This window comes from Perca flavescens, chromosome 4, assembly GCF_004354835.1.
Source record: "Perca flavescens isolate YP-PL-M2 chromosome 4, PFLA_1.0, whole genome shotgun sequence".
In the NCBI taxonomy this organism is placed as follows: Eukaryota; Metazoa; Chordata; class Actinopteri; order Perciformes; family Percidae; genus Perca; species Perca flavescens.
Window position 1 is genome coordinate 6,152,493 of NC_041334.1, and position 19,265 is coordinate 6,171,757.

Genomic DNA, 19,265 nt, shown 5'->3' on the forward strand with positions numbered 1-19,265 from the left:
GCTTTTATTTTCAGTGAACATTAAACCTTATCATTACAAGACAAATGAAGAAGAACTTAACTTACTGCACAAGAATGGGACAGTAAATTGTGATGTATGCTTCTGCGTTAAATCTACGCAGTGGCTATGTACGTAGGTACGTGGAGACACGGACCATATGCCGGACCCTACGCCGTAGCCTGACGGTGCACCTCTCAAAAAATTTAACTACACGTCGCGGCAGCGCACGCTCCGATTGGTAGCGTTGTATTTCCCCCTACTAATTTCCTGGTTCTCCTTCTCCATGAACAACATGAAATCAAGGAGAGGGTTACATTTTCCTGCTACAGATTTCCCACCGTGGTCAGAAACACAGGGGGAGACACGTTTCTCTCACTATACCTCTAGAGTCAGTACTCGCTCTGAAGCTAATTGCGTCACTCTCTCACTCGCTCTACCACACACACACACACACACACACACACACACACGCCGGGCCTTGCTATTCTCTTAAAGAGATCGATGCACACACCAACGCACAAGTATAAACTTCAGGCCACATACGTAGGAAACGGTGAAAGCTCTGCGTTGAGCCTCCGCACAACCATAAATCAAGCTTTAGGTTCATGAAAAGATGGTGGGTGAGGTTACCAAATGTACGTTTCAATGACAAGAACAGGACATGAACCCCCGATCTCCTGGGTGAAAGTCCTGTGTTGTTTGACCCATCCACCACCCCAACCAACCTCCAACCAAGTTTTTCTGTCTTTCATACTACTCGCTACCATTGTCGCTCTTAATACTATGTCATCTGCCCGGTGTGTGTTCCATACATACGCTGAAGGGTGATTTTTGCGTCGGTATCGACGCTGAGAGCCAGTGACCAAGCGTCTGTATATTACGAGTTGGAAGTGAGAACGGGTTGCATCGGCAGATAAAAACATGCATCTGTCCAGCAGTAGAAACAACTTACCCTTTCAAGCAAGGACAGAGTCGCTTTCAGCGCTCCCTCTGGCCGTCCAAATGGAAAGCAGTACCTATGGAAGCGACAAATTGGATTTTCATGTAAACCCTCGTCGCGTTTGGCAATGAGATCGGCGCATGGTTGTTGTACAGGTCCTACCTGAAGTGTGTAATCTGGTTCTCCAGAAGCACCCTTAGCCTCTCCTTGATCTCCTCAAAGTGCTCCTTCTCTTCCACGGTCACTGTGCCGATACCATCAGGCCTGCAGGACAACAGCAGTTACAAGCAATACAAAGTTTTAGTGCTGGGGAAGCAAGTAGAACACCAACTGAAATATGGGAAATATGGGAAAACAAGGGAGCATTGTGATGGACACAGGATATGAAAGAGCTCCACAGCCAGGTCTCAGCACCGTGGGGTTATGATTAGTTCAGGTCCGGGGCCTCAGTTTATCCTTTTATCAGTATTTAACACTTATCTCAGAGTGCTTTCACATTGGCAGTTTAATCTGAATATGGGTGTGGTTCACCTAAAAATCTGGTAATATGAACACTTTTCCTGAACTTGGGTTCAGACTAAGAAATTTGACCTAATTGCACCTGAAATAGTCTCAGAGCAGTCACATGACGACCGGTGGTCAAATGACAGGTTTAGTGATCTTAACAGTTACAACAAATAACAACATGGATTTTTATAATCGACACCACAAAATAAGGTTCTTGCAGTGATTGGCAATAAGGAAATGCAGCTATGAGAGTGATGGTTTTGGTCCCTCACAAGTACGAGAGAATACATGGTGGGCTTGCTCTGTACATCTCATGACTGGCAGTTAAAGATTGCTATGCATGCACGCATGCATACACACACACAGACACACACACACACACACACACACACACACACACACACACACACACACACACACACACACACACATTTCAAAATGCAAATTTAACATTACAGCTGAAATGTATTTTCATTGTTCTATCATTTTCTTCTAATTATTTCAATACATGAATGTGAGGTGTGTGTGTGTGTGTGTGTTTGTGTGTGTGTGTTTGTGATGTGTTTATCGTTTGTGACATGGTTGGGTCTGGGCGGAGTGTGAGCAGAGTGCATGTGACAGAAGAGGCGTTGGACTGGTGGCCATGACAGCATGATGAGAAGCAGGAGACATGACACTCTCCCTCTCTCTCTTCCCCTCCCTTTGACATGTCATTTCAGCAGACAGTGAGAAACTGTGTGTGTGTGTGTGTGTGTGTGTGTGTGTGTGTGTGTGTGTGTGGTGGGGTGGGGAGCATGTTTGCTGCACTGCTCCATGAGTGCTTGCTGCTAGATTTCTAGTTGTACCAGTTTGCTTATAGCATCAGCGATCACCTGAGCCAGTCCCGCCTCCCCCCCTTTAGCATCTGGACAGACCCTGTCAGTTCGAAACAGCCACCTGTAGGACTCAGGGTGCTATGGAGGAGACGATGATGATGACTGCATGGAGCTCAACTGTTTGAGTCCGTAGACTGCTTGCTTTGACCTCAGCAGCAGTTTATTGGCCTGTTCTTTTCTAACACAACACTAGTTTTTATCAAAGACATTCCACTCCCGGGGATTGCTCCGGTGGCAGCCGGAAATTCCACCAGACGGCCCTCTTTTTCGGCCGTATGTCCGGTACCTTCCTCTTACTTTGTGTTGTAATTCTAAACTCCGGTGGATTTATGAGGACTATGGTTAACTGCTCCTCAGATCTCTGCAGGGTAAATCCAGACAGCTAGCTAGACTATCTGTCCAATCTGAGTTTTCTGTTGCACGACTAAGGCTATGTTCAGACTGCAGGCCAAAGTGGCCCAAATCCGGGCCACTTTGGGGTCAAGTGACCAGGTCAGGCTTCTTCAGAAGTAGTGTGAACACTCAAATCTAGCCCAGATCTGATTTTTTCAGATCAGATTCAGGCCACTTCCACATGTGGTCCTGAATCCGACCCAGATCAGATTTTTTTCAATGCGACCGCAGTGTGAACAGCCAAGGCGGATTTGATGTGACTTTTACCTCAAAAACCCTCGCCGCGCCCACTCTCCCCGCGGGGAGGGGCGGGGCCCCTTGCTTCCAGTGCGGCTGTTAACCGGGGCGTACTGTCCTCATTGTTACCCAACCGCGCGTCGCATCGCCAGGGCGGGGATCGGCTCACGTAAAATGGTGATGTCGGCAACCCTGCTGACTTCCTCCATAACCTCCTTAACTTTAGTGCAACAGCGTGCTGCGTCTGATGTCATTGTTCTTTTGCGCATGCGGGTCAGTTCAAAACCGCAAACAGTTCACACTGGAATCTGATATAGGCCACATTTCAAAAGGTAATGTGAACAGCCAAACAAAAATTCAGATCTGAGCAAAAAATCTGAATCAGGCATTAAGACTTGCGGTGTGAACGTAACCTAAAACAACTTTTGAACGTACACATGTTCCACCAAAACAACTTCCTTCCTGAGGCTATTTTGCAGAGGCACTGTGGCTCCGTCCGGAGCTTAGCGCTGCCCAAGACGATTGTGATTGGAAAATAATTGTTAGTTCCAGCCCTGAACCGGTTGATATTGATGAAATAATGAATATAGCCTGAAAGCTCATCATAACAAACTGGTGTTCTTTGTATTAGTGTAATACAAATAAATGATCCTAAATGAGTTTTTGATCCCAGTGGTGGCTATTTTCTCTATGAGAATCACTGGCTTTACACTGGCTGGTGATCGTATGCATTATCCTAACAAAACAATTCCCAGTAAAAAGCCATCTCACCTTTCACATGGTGACAGAAAATGAAAGAGTGAAATTTCACACTAATTAAGTCCTGCAGGGCTCCTTTCTTTTTTTTTTTTCCTGCCAGCCGTGCGTTGTCTCTTGGCAGCTTCCCCATGTTAGCCTGACCTCATGACCTCACAGCTCCGATGACGACAACAAGCAAATGAGCCATCAGTGACAGACAGACAGCGAGCCAGCATCATGTTCACATCTCCGCTTATACGCAGGGGACAACCATATCCAGTCCGTCAGGACTTTACAAACCTCTTGCAATTTCAATTTTAAAAAATCCAAAAATTCAGCTTTTAACTGTAAAGGACTGATGTGCCCCATACTTAATTGGTCACTTCCACAATGACATTTTTTATTGTACACTCTCATCCCAATCCATCCGTCTAGAGCTGAAATTATGAGTTTATAAACGGTACAAAATAGCATTTCTGCATTAAAATACCTATACCTACTGTATGTTATAGATTTTGTTAAGGTGTCTACTTGCACTATCCCAAATGTTTCCAACAATGTTGAAACCATAGACTGTAGCCAATGGTTCAAACCCAGAGAGATCTGTTATTTAATTTTAATGATACGGGACGTTTCATTTAGTCGCCTGTCAGTGGCGTCATAAAACCTTTGACCGCTCTAGATAATCTAACTTCCATCAAAACACAGGCACCCAGATGATACGTTCAAGAGTAATTGTAAATCATACAATGTTACAGAAAGAGTTATACTCAGTGACCGTGATACGTGATATTTTGTCATCGATTACATGCCACTTGCAACACAGTAATACAGCAGAGACCTTATTTATTGATACATTTCAATATCAATCGATCCAATTAGTCGATTGACGGAAAATGAATCCATTATTCTGATAATTCAGTCATCTTTTAAAGCTATAGTGCGTAGTTTCTGCCACCCCCCATGAGGAATTCTAAGTAATGACAGCAACACTGTCGGAGCGTCCACATGATACAAGGCTTCCGTGATCACAGACAACCCCAACCCCTCGTCCACACCTTGTTAGTAGCCAAGGAGGACATGGAGGATTAAAAAAACATGATGGACTCTTCAGAAGAGGTTCTGCGCGGGAAAGTCACCAGACAACACAATCTTCTGAACATAGCTATACTGAGAAAAACAGAGAGAGTTGTGTGGAGCTGATAGTCCTAATTAGCTTTGTAGCAACTCATTTGGCAATGGCTTGAATGTAACAGACGTTCATTAATATCAAAAAGTTACACACTAAAGCTTTAAGCAGGGAAATGTAAAAACTTTTCTGGTTCCAGTTTCTCAGTCAGTTCTCATGTTTTACTACAGGTTTTCAAGATTGAAGTTTCCAAATCCTTTATAAATTGTGAAATACACAATGAACCCAAAGAAAATGATTGTCAAATGAATCAAATAATTATTAAATAAATATATACAAATAACGTTTAGTTGCTGCTCTAAATCAGTTCTAAGATGTCTGAGCTGTAAAAACCAAATATTAACATAGGCTATAAACTCTTGTGATTATTTCTAATTGTGATTATTTTATTGACTTATTGTGGATTTTCCCCAAACCACACTTTGTATCATAAATCTACTTAAAAAAAAAATACATAACATGTGCATGTGTGTATGGATGGTATCAATCAAGAAAATGTGAATGTTGTATCTAAGATTCCATTCTTTGACCACCAACACTTTCAGTAAGTAATGACTGTTTTGTAATACTTTGTACATGTACAACAGTACATGAGAAATTTAAAGTCACATGAATTCTCACGCTGTTGAGATTGTGATTAACTCACGTTAAAATCATAAGGTGTTGCTGTAGAAGCTGTACTATAGACACATTTTAAATACACACATTGCTGTTTCACAGTCATATTGAATGAATGATTCCTTACTTTATATCAAATAAAGAGCAGCTGATATTGTTTATTTTAAAGCCATTTCTTAACAAACAGTGGATCTAAATGGAGTCGACATTTAGCTGGACAGAAGTCAAATCCTGACACTTTAGCAGGCGACCGGGCAACCGAGTCCAACTTGGTGCACCAACACCTCCAGGCCAGCAGGCTATTAGGAGGCAGGGGTGGGGGTGGGGTGTTTGTGTGTGTGTGTGTGTGTGTTTGTGTTTGTGTGGGTGGGTGGGGGGTGCTCTGCATGAGGTGTGTGCACTGGGGCACACGCAGCAGCGTTGGCAACGGAGGCATTCGGCCATCACACATGACAACCTGTCAACCTGTCATGCCTCGACCTCCAGGCACGACGGCTGGACTGGCAGAGCAGGTCTCTTGTCTGATGTGTGTGGCTGTGGATATGTAGATGAATAGGACTCATACTTATTTTTGGATTTCATGAGAAGAAGAATCTTCATCATGACGTGAATTTACACGTGTGGAGTTTATTTATTTTCCCCATTAATAATAAAGTGTGCTGAACTCTGTCCTCTGGCAGAAAGACACAACTTTGTGACGCCTGAGTTGAAAGCAAAGACAGACAGCGCGCCCTGACCTTTGCCCTCAGCGCCGGAGTGGCCCTCGTCTATCTTTGTTACGCATCATCCGCAGACGGCTTACTGGGATGTTGACAGATCGGATGTCCGAGCACATCACAGCAGATTTGACGAGAGGTAAATACTGCAACGTGGTATAACAGGGTGCATACTGGAAGAAAGGCCAGATGACTCCTGTGTCACATACCACAGAACCTTCAGGAAATGACACCGTTTGATCTCTGACTGAAAACTGCTCCTCTGAAACCAACTTTAAGAATATACTACCCTGCCTAATTTAGTTACCACAGCCAACGAAAAACTTTTGACTATTTTGACTATTATTCTAAGTCAGTGCACAAGGTACTGTATATTTTAGGGCTGTCCCCTAAATGTTGATGATGCAAGTCATCAGTGGAGGAGCCCCCAATTTCATCCTCATGTTGTTATTTCAATTCCTTTGCCTTTTTTTTTTTAAACTGCGCTCTTGTAGACAAAGCAAAACGAGAAAAAAGGATTGCAGGCTACAACTTTTACAAATGTAAAACCTGTCATAAAATGTCCAAACTGCAAACCTAAGTTGGAAGTATGGAAATAGAGAAAGGTGATGGCAAATCAATGCATGCCCTTTATCTTCACCCTTTCACTTTGCTGCTCCGATCCTCTCAGTTCTGGTGCTGAAAGCTAGCAAAGCCGGCTAAACTACTTTCGAACCAGACACTAGTAAGGCTCTCTATCTGTTGGGCTGACAGTGCTGGTGTGAGCCACGCAGGAGAGACGCTCTATAGTGCTTTAGGCTTTTATTATTGAACTCTGACTAGTACACACAATTTGTATTCATTTAACTGTGTGCATATGATTTCATATCACAGATGATGATCGAAGGAACTAAAATATGAGTCTTGAAACGCAGGACTTGACAGATCTGCCTTATGTCTTACAGGAGTTTTGTTTTAGGTGGCTGGACTGTGGTGTAACTAGATGGAGGCTGTGAACACACACACACACACACAGACATACATACATGTATAAATGTAATATATATAAATAAATGTTGAATTTGTCAGCAGATGACACATTTGTTGAAGAAGTAAACAAATAAACAAAGACCTGAATATGTTGTCAGAGACAGATGGCAGATATATACACACACAAAAACACAGACAGGTATATATTCATAAGATGTGTATTATTGAGAAGTAAAAAATGTTGAGCTTTAAAAAAAGAAATCTACAAAAGCAGGAACAAGCACTTACAAAATAAAAATAAAAACTTGTCAACTTTTTGTTTTGTTTATTTGTTTTTTACCTATTTATGCTGTTGGGTTGCCACTGGAATTTTTAGATTTAGATCTAGCTCTGTGTCATGGCAGTATGGGCAGTGTGTGCAGATGAAGAGTATTTGGCTTTCCCTCCCTGGCCGCAGCACACAGAGCTGCCATGTGAGCAGAGCAGCGAATGTCTGCCAAGATCCACCGGATGCCACAAAACACGTTGGCGCCTCGGAGGGAAGCCAAAAACCATTTTTTCCTACACACTACCCACACAAAGATGACACAGAGCTGGATTAACTGCTAAGTATTCCTAACATTTCCTCCACGAAAGACCCAGCTGCTAATTTTTCCAACCCATGTTCCAAGCCTACAGGCAATGAGTATTTAAAACTCAAAATATAAAAAAAGATTTTTTGTTTATCCTCCAAGACTATCAATTCAATTTCAACTCAATCTCACACACTAAATCATGATTCAGAATTTTTAAAACCTGGATCATATTCTATTTGCAAAAGAGAGCACAGGCAGATAGGTTGGAAATAACTCTTCTTCTACTTTTGCCATTTTATCTACACCAGCTGATGTTAAATAAACGTTAACACCAAAGGTGTCATGGCTTTAAATTTCTGTTTGTGTACCTATTTGCTTGTTTATACTTTGTGTTCTAACTCTGCTGTGATTTCCGACCCTGCCACTCCCATCTGCCTGCCCTCCCATCAGTGCATTCACTTTACCTGCTCATCCGCCCCACTCACCTCCATTCCCTCATTAGCTCGCTAGTATATTTAAATTTTTCAATTCCACTAGCCCTCTGCCAGATTGCCTTTGTGTATTTCAGAGTTTTGCTCAGCCTGACCCCTTTGTACTTTTGCCTACCTGGATTGTTCGCATCCTTGATAAGTAAAGACTCTTTGCTTTTACCTATGCCTCCTGAGTCGTTCTCTTGTCTGTGAACTGTGACAAAGGGGTGTATAAACTACAGCTATGTGCATGTATGAACTGGCACCTTCCTTTATATGGTTCTTGAGTTGTTTTCAAATTTAAATTATGTTCGGCCCGCTGACAATATCGAGCAGTTCCTATTGTGAACGTTGGGAGTCACAATCAATAAACACTAGACTGGCAGATTTATTCACTTGTTTTAAGAAATAAATACATAGAATACGATTGTCATTGGTATTATTACTCACTTTTTCAGATAGTCTCTTAAGGCTTATGGCCCAAGACTATACAGTATACTTATCTTTCTCCATGTGGTCAATGGCCTGACATGTTTGGACACTCCTGACTTCAAGCCTCTGTCCACTAGATTTTGCAGAGCTACTACCTGGGACCCTGTGCTTACTGGTGCTGGCTGTCCAGGACTGACAACAGACAATCCTGGTGCTTTCATTTTAGCCTACAGTAACTGATTAACTGGTTTTGATAATTGTGTTGAACCTGATTAGTTTCACAAACTACATAAACTCTGATAAAGTCTGATTATTCCTGTTGTTGGAAAACTGTTATTAGCAACGTTGCTGCATCTCCAGATCTCAGCGATGAGTCATCAATAGGAATGATGGTTAAATTTTCTTTTTTTAAAGAAGATGCTCATTTTTCCTCCTTAGTGCCACACAGACTATGAGATAACTTACCTTCTAATTCCTGAGAAAACTGGGGACCTGAAGTCCTTTTTCTTCATGAACTCAATGATTTTGAGTTCTCTCTTAGCAGTTTGGGCAGGAAGCTCAGGGGCAGAGAGGAGCAGGGCTCGTTCAAGTTTGGCCTCAGATACAGGCCAGTTTAGCAACTCAGACACACACAGACTAGGTGTGGTTGTGTGGAAGTGCAGGATTTTGGAAACAGTGGTAGGTAGGTTTTTGAAAGTGGAAAGGTAAAGAGGTTATACAGGAAAAATAGGCAAAAGAAAGAGAAAAAGTGAGCATGCAAAATGAAAACAAATCAAAGCATAAAACACAGAAGGGGGGGGAGCACATATTCTGTATACCTCTATATGTGGACTGGCCTATTTGTCATTCATGTCATGTCATTTGTCATCATTTTCCTGCTTAAACAGCTGCTTGTCGCTTGCTCTCGCCTCTATTCTATTCTATATTCTTGCCTTTGTGTGAGAAACTACGAGAAGAGGCTCCTAGATCCTTAAATATCACTGGGACTATACATTTTTTGTGGATATATTAGAACAATTTTAGAACCTCCTCAGAACTTATTAAGCATGACCTACCAACAGCAATAGCCTGAACTGCAGTGACTGGAAATGTGGTACTTAGCTAAAGCTAATTATTAGCAAGATGCGTCCCTTCTCAACAGAGAAATACCCCAAACTTTTACAGAAGATCGCAGTTCTGGAAACCAAAATTCACCAGCTAGAAGTGAACTTGGAAGTGAATGGACCATGTGGGAATGACACAAATTTTCCATGGACCCAAAACAGTGGACAAAAGCATGCTAACACATGACTAATTAGCCCCAACAAGATTACTAAGAAACAGGAGGGCTGTGTACCGGGTAATAAAACTACAAGTGGTAGTCCTCCCTGGAACTGTCTTGGTGCAAGGCCTAAGAGCAAATTATTGCCCTGGGAAACGGGAGGACAAGTAACGGGCAGAGCACAGCACCCTGAGATTTGTGATATGACCGGATGGCCTTCATTATCATCCAGGCAGAGTGCCTCTTCTACCCCTGTACTTAGTAGGACACAGCCGTGGACTAGCAATAAAAAAAACTCTCAACAACTAAGTGTTCATCTGGACAACAGATCTGCTACACTGCTGCAGGACACTGGATCTCCATCTGACAACCTGGATTACGTCTCATCGTCAAACAGCAGGGTTAGTAACTCAAAAAGTAAAAGGTTACAAGGAAAGCTAACGACAGGGCGTCAAACTCTGATTGTGGGTGACTCTGCTGTAAGAGATGTAAAAAGCATGTTCAGTAAAACACCTAAATACTCTGCAGAGTTCCCCAAGGCTCCATTCTGGGGCCTTTTCTGTTTAACATCTACATGCTTCCACTGGCTCAGATTATGGAAAACAACAAAACAAGTTACCATAATCATGCGGACGAAACACACACATTTACATAACCTTATCACCAGGGGACCATGGTCCAATACAAACATTGCATTTAACAAATCAACAACTGGATGTTCCAGAACTTTCTTAAATAAAAAAAAACTGAGGTGGTTGTTCTTTAAGCCAAAGACGAACGATTAGATGTCAGCAGTCAACTTCAATTGGCAATGTTAAAAACAACAGACAAAGCCAGAAATCTTGGTGTAGTAGTCATGGACTCAGACCTGAATTTCGATAATGTCACAATACTATCACCTTAAAAATATATCAAAGGTTGTCCATGCTTTTATCTTCAGTAAACTATAAATAAATAAATACTGTAACAGTGTCTTTACAGGTCTCCCTAAAAAATCAATCAGACAGCTGCAGCTGATTCAGAACGATGCTGCTCCAGTCCTTACTAAAACCAAGAAAGTGGATCACATCACTCCAGTTCTGAGGTCTTTACACTGGCTTGGTTTATAAATTAGGCTACTTAATAGTTTAGGGCCAAAATACATTTCTGATCTTCTGCTACATTATGAACCACCCAGGCATCTCAGGTCATCTGGGTCACGTCTGCTTTCTATTCCCAGAAAGTAAAAAAACACGTATCTGGAACAAACTCCCAGAAAACTGCAGGTCTGCTGCAACCCTCAGTTCTTTAAATCAAGACTGAAGACCTTTCTGTTTGACACTGCCTTTTAATATATCAGGTAATTACCATGCGCTGTAACTTTTATTCATGCATGTCATACCTGTCCTATTCTATTAGCTTTTTTATTTTCTATTCTCTTTATCGAAAGTTTTTGTTTTTAATTGCTTTTAATTGCTCTTTAATGTTTTATGTAAAGCAGGTTGAGTTGCCTTGTTGCTGAAATGTGCTGTATAAATAAACTTGACTTGCCTTCAGTTTTGACAAAAAAAAATAATAATTTTGTGCTTCAATCATTTTAGCAACCAACGGTAGTTTGTACATGGAGGAAAATGAAGGACGTGGGACTAGTAAGTGCATTGATTTGTACCTGTTTCCATGGACATGGGAGGCACAGAAGGCGAAGCTGTAGTGCAGCAGGGTGGGGTCGATCATGGCTCCGTTCTCAGCCCTCTCCAACAGATCGCTCAGGTAACATAAATGCCGATGGCAGCCTCGAACGCCGTAGCGAGCACAGTACTCATCTAAGACAAACACCTGACCGGGACTAAACCAGCCCTGTGGGTAACACAAACAAACATTGCTGTGTGAGGCAAACAGATATTTAGTACACACATACATATTCCATACAAGACTGCAAGCCTGGCAGCATGCTTCACAATACTTGTATCTTTACCCATAGATACAACATAGATTAGGTGTGTACAGGACATATGGGTCTTTGAATGAAGTGAACCTTTGCCATGCTTTGTTTGGCAGTTGGTGTGTGTAATCTACAGACTGTACAGACATTCATGTAGCTGTATTAGGTCCTTTTCCCACCCAGGTGCGTCTGCACTGGGTTCCAGAGGCAATCCCAGCCATCCAAGTTAATGCTTGATAATCCACCACCTGCGTCACGGAAACGTGCGTGAAGGGGGTCTGCGCTCTGCTAAAGATACACGCCAGGTCTATTTTCACACAAGCCATGGGGGGTTCGGACAGCCGAACCTCCTCCCCCCCAACCACCACCCCAATGTCTCCTCTACAACACCACAGATGACGAGAGATTAATCTTGGAGATAAAAAAAACCATAATACATTATTACAAATCCTTTTAATAAGGACAACGCGAAAAAGAGAAGGCATGGAGTTTAATTGCAGGAGAGCTCAGAGTGGAAGGTAGATACGAGCTTAATAAATATGTGATTGTTCTTTCAAGTACTTGTAGAGACAATACAATCTGCGAGTCGGGCAGCAAGACACTCCGCACCAGACGCGCCTGGTGGAAAATGCGAATTAGGTCCTCAGCCTCCTTCAAACGAAGATTGTCAGATCATCAAATCACTACTGAAACACCTCCCCCACACCTTTCTCACAGTGTAATCAAGTGGGCATGCAACAATTTAACTAACTTTCCAAAAAAACAATCCAACAATTATGCCCTCTTTGTGCAGGCAGGGTTTGATTTTTCTCAGTTACATTAAAAAGCCTTTCCTTACCAAGCAGGAGTAGGAGTCGTTGAGTCTGTGGTCCAGAGTGAGGCGCTGTACCAGCTCAAACAGCGAGCCATGGTCAAAGTTGCAGGGGTTGGCTGAAATGAACTCGTCCATGCCGTGCTTCTGGGCTCGATCAGCATCTGTAAACAGTCATTTACCCATCAAATGAGGAGCCAGACAGAAAGACAGACAGACAGACAAAAAGAAAGAGGAGGCAGATGTCTGTGCCTGACAGAAAAAAATGTAATGAAGTTCACCATGGCACTCACTTAATTCGTATGTGCAACAGAAACTCCTATGAAGTGTCAACAATACAGCAATGCTGTACACACCTTTACAACAAGGGTTAAAGTTAACTGCAAGTTTAAGCTAAATAAAGTAAACTCTGAAAAGTGTGAAAAGTGATGATTTAACAGCACTCTATTATCTAAACAAGTGATCACATTTTTAAATAAGTGCCAATCAGTGATTAGGTGAAGTGTCCAGCATTGACTCCATTGTGGGCCCTTCATCAGGGTTGGAAGTTTTGACTCAACAAGCAGGTAAAAGGTTAAGGTTGACAGAAGAGTTTTCCAGGCAGCTATCAAGAGCTGATCTCAAGGTTGATGGTTAGTTCTGAAGTCTGAGGTTCATGTTGTATTCATGCACAGTCAGACATTCATGTCTATATACAAGTCACATTAAACCTATGTAGCTCTAAACATCTTTTCAGGTTTAAGTCTATATTCTACCAATGCGTGTAACTCCATTGATTTTGTATAGGACTGTGAGTGCTGTCAAAACATAGCAGCGTAGCAGTACACATCCAGTGTGGTAGATACTGAGGACTGTGGCCAGTGTAGACAAGGTGCAAGACTGCAAGATCAAGTCAGCGTTTATGAGTACATGCAGGGAGGATACAGCAAAACACAGCAACTACAGCATTTTACTGTTGCCCGCTGAAAAGGTACACTCATAAACATATGAGTTAATTGCCTTGCTGGGGCACATCATCATTAGTTTATGAAGAAGTAGTTTCAGAATTAACCAAGCTTCCACTTTGACGTTATAGGTTGATGCAACAGTCAAAATCAAAATGCTGGCATAAAATTGTGTAACTTATAGTTGAATTCTACGAGAAATCAGCTGTTGGCATAAACATAAACAAGAACAAAAAAACGAAAAATCATTGCCATCACAATCACAAGAAATCAACATGTTTGAGATATGTGGATTAACACTGTAAACAAATCTTGATTTGAGAGCATAATTGCCTGATGGTCTCTTATCGTAGGGACTACCTCTAAAAAAGAAGACAAACAACCAAAAAGTCTTCTAGACATGTCTGTGCACTCTGTAGTGAGAGTGTCATGTTCCCAGTTGACTCATTAAAATGCACTGACAGTCTTTTGACTGGTATTTTAATAGTAAATAAAAGACAAGCCTTCAGAATTAGAAGTCGCTGTACAGCTAAATGGACTGCCTTTACAAGAGTAAAGCTACAACTTCTCTACGCTTACAACTTCTCTACGCTTTGGACAAGTCTACTGCCTTATAAAAGGATATTACATTTACCTTGATAAGTCAGTTAAATGCTACGCCACCCACCTTAATTAATCCTGCAACTCAAAAGTAACCAAGGTCTAGAACTGTTACCCATAATAACATCCAACAGTCGCCCCACAACACCCATCAACCCTCCCCATTTCTAAAGCCACTTCAATGTAGTGGACCTGGCCCCGGCCCCCTGGTGTGGCCTCTAATTAATCGCTGTCCTGAACATCTCAGAGTGAGCAGAGGATGTGGTGGCCCCACACTAATCTTAATTGTTCGCAAAATAGGAGGCTTAAATAGAATTTGACAACAGGTTTTTCACTTGCTTGCCTGGTGGTGTGCTCTACGTACATCAGGGTGCTATAGGAGGGATTGGGGAATGTCTTGCTTTCTCTTTGCCAGTGTTGCTGGGGGCTGTAAATCCATGCAAACCTGCAGGCTGGCCCCAACAGGCTTTGCTGAGGTACAAAGGGGACATGGGGAACCTGCAGTCTCCACTTTCTTGGATGTGAGATTTACATGTCAATACGTTTGCCAATTCTGTATACTGTAATGATGTGTTAATATGCTGAGCTAATGTCGCACCGCATTGCTTTTGCCAAATAACAAACCTAACCTTACACCACCCATGAATATGCTTAACAGACACTGCCGTTATATCACCTTTAACCTGACAGCTAGTATTAATACTGAAACCCCATTGCATTTAATCTGCAATAAAAGCACTGATTTGCTGTGCACACCGCATGGGACCCAAACAACATCCAGTAGTCCTAGCTATCTGGCCCCAGCTCAGCTTTTTAGTATGACAACTGGTATGTGGTCATTTGATTAAAAACATCTTTATTTATGATTATACACCATGTAAGATACAGGGGGAGCAGTGAATGAGTGAACGAGGAAGTGATTTTGATGAACAGAAAGAGTGCTGCCTGAAATATTAATTAACATTGCTTATGTTGTCATTGCTGGCAAGCTGCCGTGTGAGCTGTATAATCAAGTCTGGGCCAAAGAGTAACAGAACAACACACTGGGCAGCTCATCGTAGGTTCAATTAAACGTTGATGGTGAAGAGACAGTGGGAGTGTGGACACAGCCTTGTCCCATCAGACAGGACAAACCTGGGATGGATGGGAATGAAGGGTATACCGAGCTACATAGCGATCAAGAGATTTGTCAGCCAAAGTCCTCTTCACTGCCCAACGAAAGCACCCCAGCTGTCAATCAACAAACAAAACAAAGAGCGGGATGCTGGGAGCTGATTGTGTCCCCTCAACAAGTCCCCCCACCCTCCCCCAAAAATCTAAAAAGGTGACATTGTGGTGCCCCTTTGGTCTGTAGCTGGTGGCCTGTCAGGTCTGTTTGATGTGAGTGAGCGGGAACGGAGGCGGGAGGGCTGGACAGTAACATGCAGTGACATTAGTCACCCCCGTCTGTCTGGGCTGGGGAAGGACGGCCCTGACAATGATTGATGGCTGCTATTCATTTATAGATCCAGAGGAGAGGAACCGGGAGGCAGCGGACACACTGCTGGTCCTGGGTTTGATGGTCAAAAGCATTTGGGGCTATTTAGCATGTGGCTTGCTTTTTTTGTGGACTGACCATGAAAGACATTTAGATCTTTCTGTCACTACCCATGTGAAGAACCTTATTGATGCCCTAACACATAGTCTCTCCAATCCACAGCACTGCACACCTAGGGCCCTATTTTAAGGATCTGAAACACAAGTATGAAACGCAAAACGCAAGTAGCTTTGTGTGCAGATCTCGGCCGCTGTTGCTATTATACCGGCGGGATAAATGACTCTTGCGCCCGACGCAAATCTGAAATGGGTTGGTCTGAAGTATCTAGGTGTGGTTTGGGTGTAACGTGAAAATAACCAATCGGAGCGTAATCTCACGTTCCCTTTAAGAGCAAGTACACTTGTTCCATGGCGGATTGCTATCATAACGGCAGATTTGCCTGGCGCACGCCAGCGGGAGCTGTACGAGATGCGGCAAAGTAATAAATGCCCGTCTTGTCCGGGTGGCGATGTTGCTGCGGCCTCTCGGGGGCATCTCCTCAAGTCTGGAGAGGATTGCTGCAACCATGAAGTGTGGGCCTCCAAACGCACCACCTGCTCCTGTTGTGCCCCTTCCTCCTCCCCCCACTCCATCTCCGTCCACCCGCTCCACCAGGAGCACATCACGCATTACTCCTGGACCAGATTCCGCCGGAGTGTCCAATCCCACCGTAGTTCAACATCACGTCTCCTTAGGGCTGGGCGATATATCGATATTATATCGATATCGTGATATCAGACTAGATATCGTCTTCGATTTTGGATTTCGTAATATCGTGATATGACATAAGTGTCTTTTCCTGGTTTTAAAGGCTGCATTACAGTAAAGTGATGTCATTTTCTGAACTTATCAGACTGTTGTAACTGTTCTATTATTTGCCTTTACCCACTTAGTCATTATATCCACATTACTGATGATTATTTATCAAAAATCTAAGTGGGAAGATATTTTGTTAAAGCACCAACTGTCAACCCTAGAATATCGCTGTATTATCGATATTGAGGTATTTGGTCAAGAATATCGTGATGTCTGATTTTCTCCATATCACCCAGCCCTACCAACGACATATATACAATATTTGCTGATGTCTTAAAGTCAATGTAGGGCTGGGCAATATATCGATATAAAAAATGTATCGATATATTTTTAAATGAGATATGGAATTAGACCATATCGCATATATCAATATAGTTCAAATTTGATCCTTGCTCCAAGCAATCTGCTGACTCCTTTTGGATTGGCCTCTTTTATTTTATAGGCTTTTTATTTAAGATATTTTTTTTTTATTTAAATGTGCACCTTATGGAGCTTTGATTTAAAAAAAAAAGGTATTCCTGTTGTTATACAGTATTTATGTTTACATTATATTGTTATTTGAAATGCTGTGCATTTAATCATCAACAAGGTGAAGAAACCGGTTTATTATTTATTCATTTGATTTTGCAACTGTTCACTGAAATAGCCGGTTTCTATGAAACTACTAGTGACATGTCATATTTGGCTTTGACTTTGACTGAACTGCTCTCACTGTGCGGAAAAAAATATCGGGATATATATCGTATATCGATATTCAGCCAAAATAGCCAGTAGTAGTTTGCCACTTCTGAGCAGATACACAAACAACATGGCAGCGACAGGGACTAACATTAATTATTTTCTTAACCAGTCGTTTCATCACTTACTTAACTGTAATCTCCGCCGAAATGACCCGCAGCTCGTGGTGCTGTGTCCCCGGCTGACAGTCACCTATTCTCGGATATCTGAACCACCAGGTACCGCTGACCTGACGGAGCACCATGCGGGGCACCGGAGCCGATGTTGAGGAACTCTGATGCGGCTCAACACGTCTACTTAATGCTGCTGATACGACCGAGCTGTGACGGAAGTCTGTAGCGGCTTAAACGACTAGCAATCGGCGCTCTGTAGCACGGAACTCTGCTTCGACGTTTGTTTTTATCGCTACGGAGGAGCTTGCTACAGGTGTGCTACATTCAAGAGACCATCATGGGATGTTAACGTACATTACTCAGTAACAGGTGAAAACCATAGACAGTATATAATGGACCAATAGACCCCGTTGTTCTGGACGGAGACCATAGACAGTATATAATGGACCAATAGACCCCGTTGCTCTGGACGGAGACCAGTGAAGGCTATTAGAAGCACTTTTCCGGTGATGGCCAGCTTTACTGCGCAGCCTCCAACTGAGAGAATGTGACGTGAGCAACGTGTCTGAAAGCTGTAAGTCTTCTGGTAGCTGTGCCAAGAGAAATCTCAATCATTTCCAATCTTACAGAGACGGAGAGCGTAGGTGTATGTGAGGAGATAACATAAGCACAGGCAAATTATTGCTAACTAACATGCTAGTTAACATTAGTAATTAAACCTAAACAGCTAATGTAAGTCGAAACTGCCTGCGAGCTTCTCCTGTACTATACGGTAATTCCTCTACTGTGCGACAGTAAGTCACTTGGTTATGACACAATCGTTAGCTTATTTTTACAAAAACGTCTGCTACGGAGCTGTAACGTGAGGTACAAGGTAATGGAGCCTTTTATACATTGTCGTGTTTCTTTAGAAATAAACAATGGACAAATAGAGTCTTTAAACGCTTCAGATGTAAAGTTATTCGCAGTCAAGTGACGTAAAAAAAAATATGGCGGTCAGTGTAATGCTAACAAGAGGTGATCGCTTCGTAGCAACAAAATGGCGCCATCGGAGGTTTGCGTTCTGAAGCGAAGCTTACCCCCTTGGTGAAAACAGGGGCAAGGTTGCGCAATAACGTTAAAATGATTTGAACTTTTAGCGAGGAATGAGAAGTGAATTACCTGTAGACCTATGTGTGAAAACAACTTTATCTCACGCATACGTTTTGTTGTTGTTGAATATATAGCCCCCCAAAAAAAAAAAAAAAAAAATAAAAAAACTGGTAGGGAAAACACTCAAACCAATTTATATTTCCACAAAATTGGCATGAATAATCATAATGGTATACATGCCCCATGTGTGTGCATGAGTCAAAACAAATAAAATAAATAAATACAAACAAATAAAACTTGTTTTGAACAATTTCTTTGTCATCTGCAGATTGATTTTAAGTAGGGGGAGAAAAAAATCGATTTAAATCTTAAATCGGATTTTTTTTTTTTTTAATCTGGGATTTTTTTTTTTGATATCGCCCAGCCCTAGTGTACAAAGGCAATTGTTCTGAGTGCAAGATAGGGCCCCTAGTCTTTATCAACGACGTTTCATTTCTGGGATTGTTCAGGTGTCACTGGAAATTCCGCCATGTCCCTCTTTTCATCACCTTCCTCTTTCTTTGTGTTGGTATTCTAAACTCCATTGGATTTATGAGGACTATGGTTAACTGTTCCTCAGATCTCTGCAAGGTAAATCCAGACAGCTAACAAGACTGTCTGTCCAATCTGAGTTTTCTATTGTACGACTAAAACAACTTTTAAAACTTTTAAACCAAAACAACTTCCTTCCCCTG

At 42.2% G+C, this 19,265-nt stretch overlaps 1 protein-coding gene across 1 annotated transcript in view; it reads right to left on the minus strand.

The window, feature by feature from the left end:
* cadpsa (Ca2+-dependent activator protein for secretion a) overlaps positions 1–19,265 on the minus strand; it is a 258,999-nt gene that overhangs the window by 92,937 nt on the left and 146,797 nt on the right. The window contains 4 exon segments of the mRNA XM_028575343.1: positions 953–1,016; positions 1,103–1,204; positions 11,569–11,756; positions 12,680–12,816. Of these exon segments, the coding sequence (XP_028431144.1) occupies positions 953–1,016; positions 1,103–1,204; positions 11,569–11,756; positions 12,680–12,816 (491 nt within the window).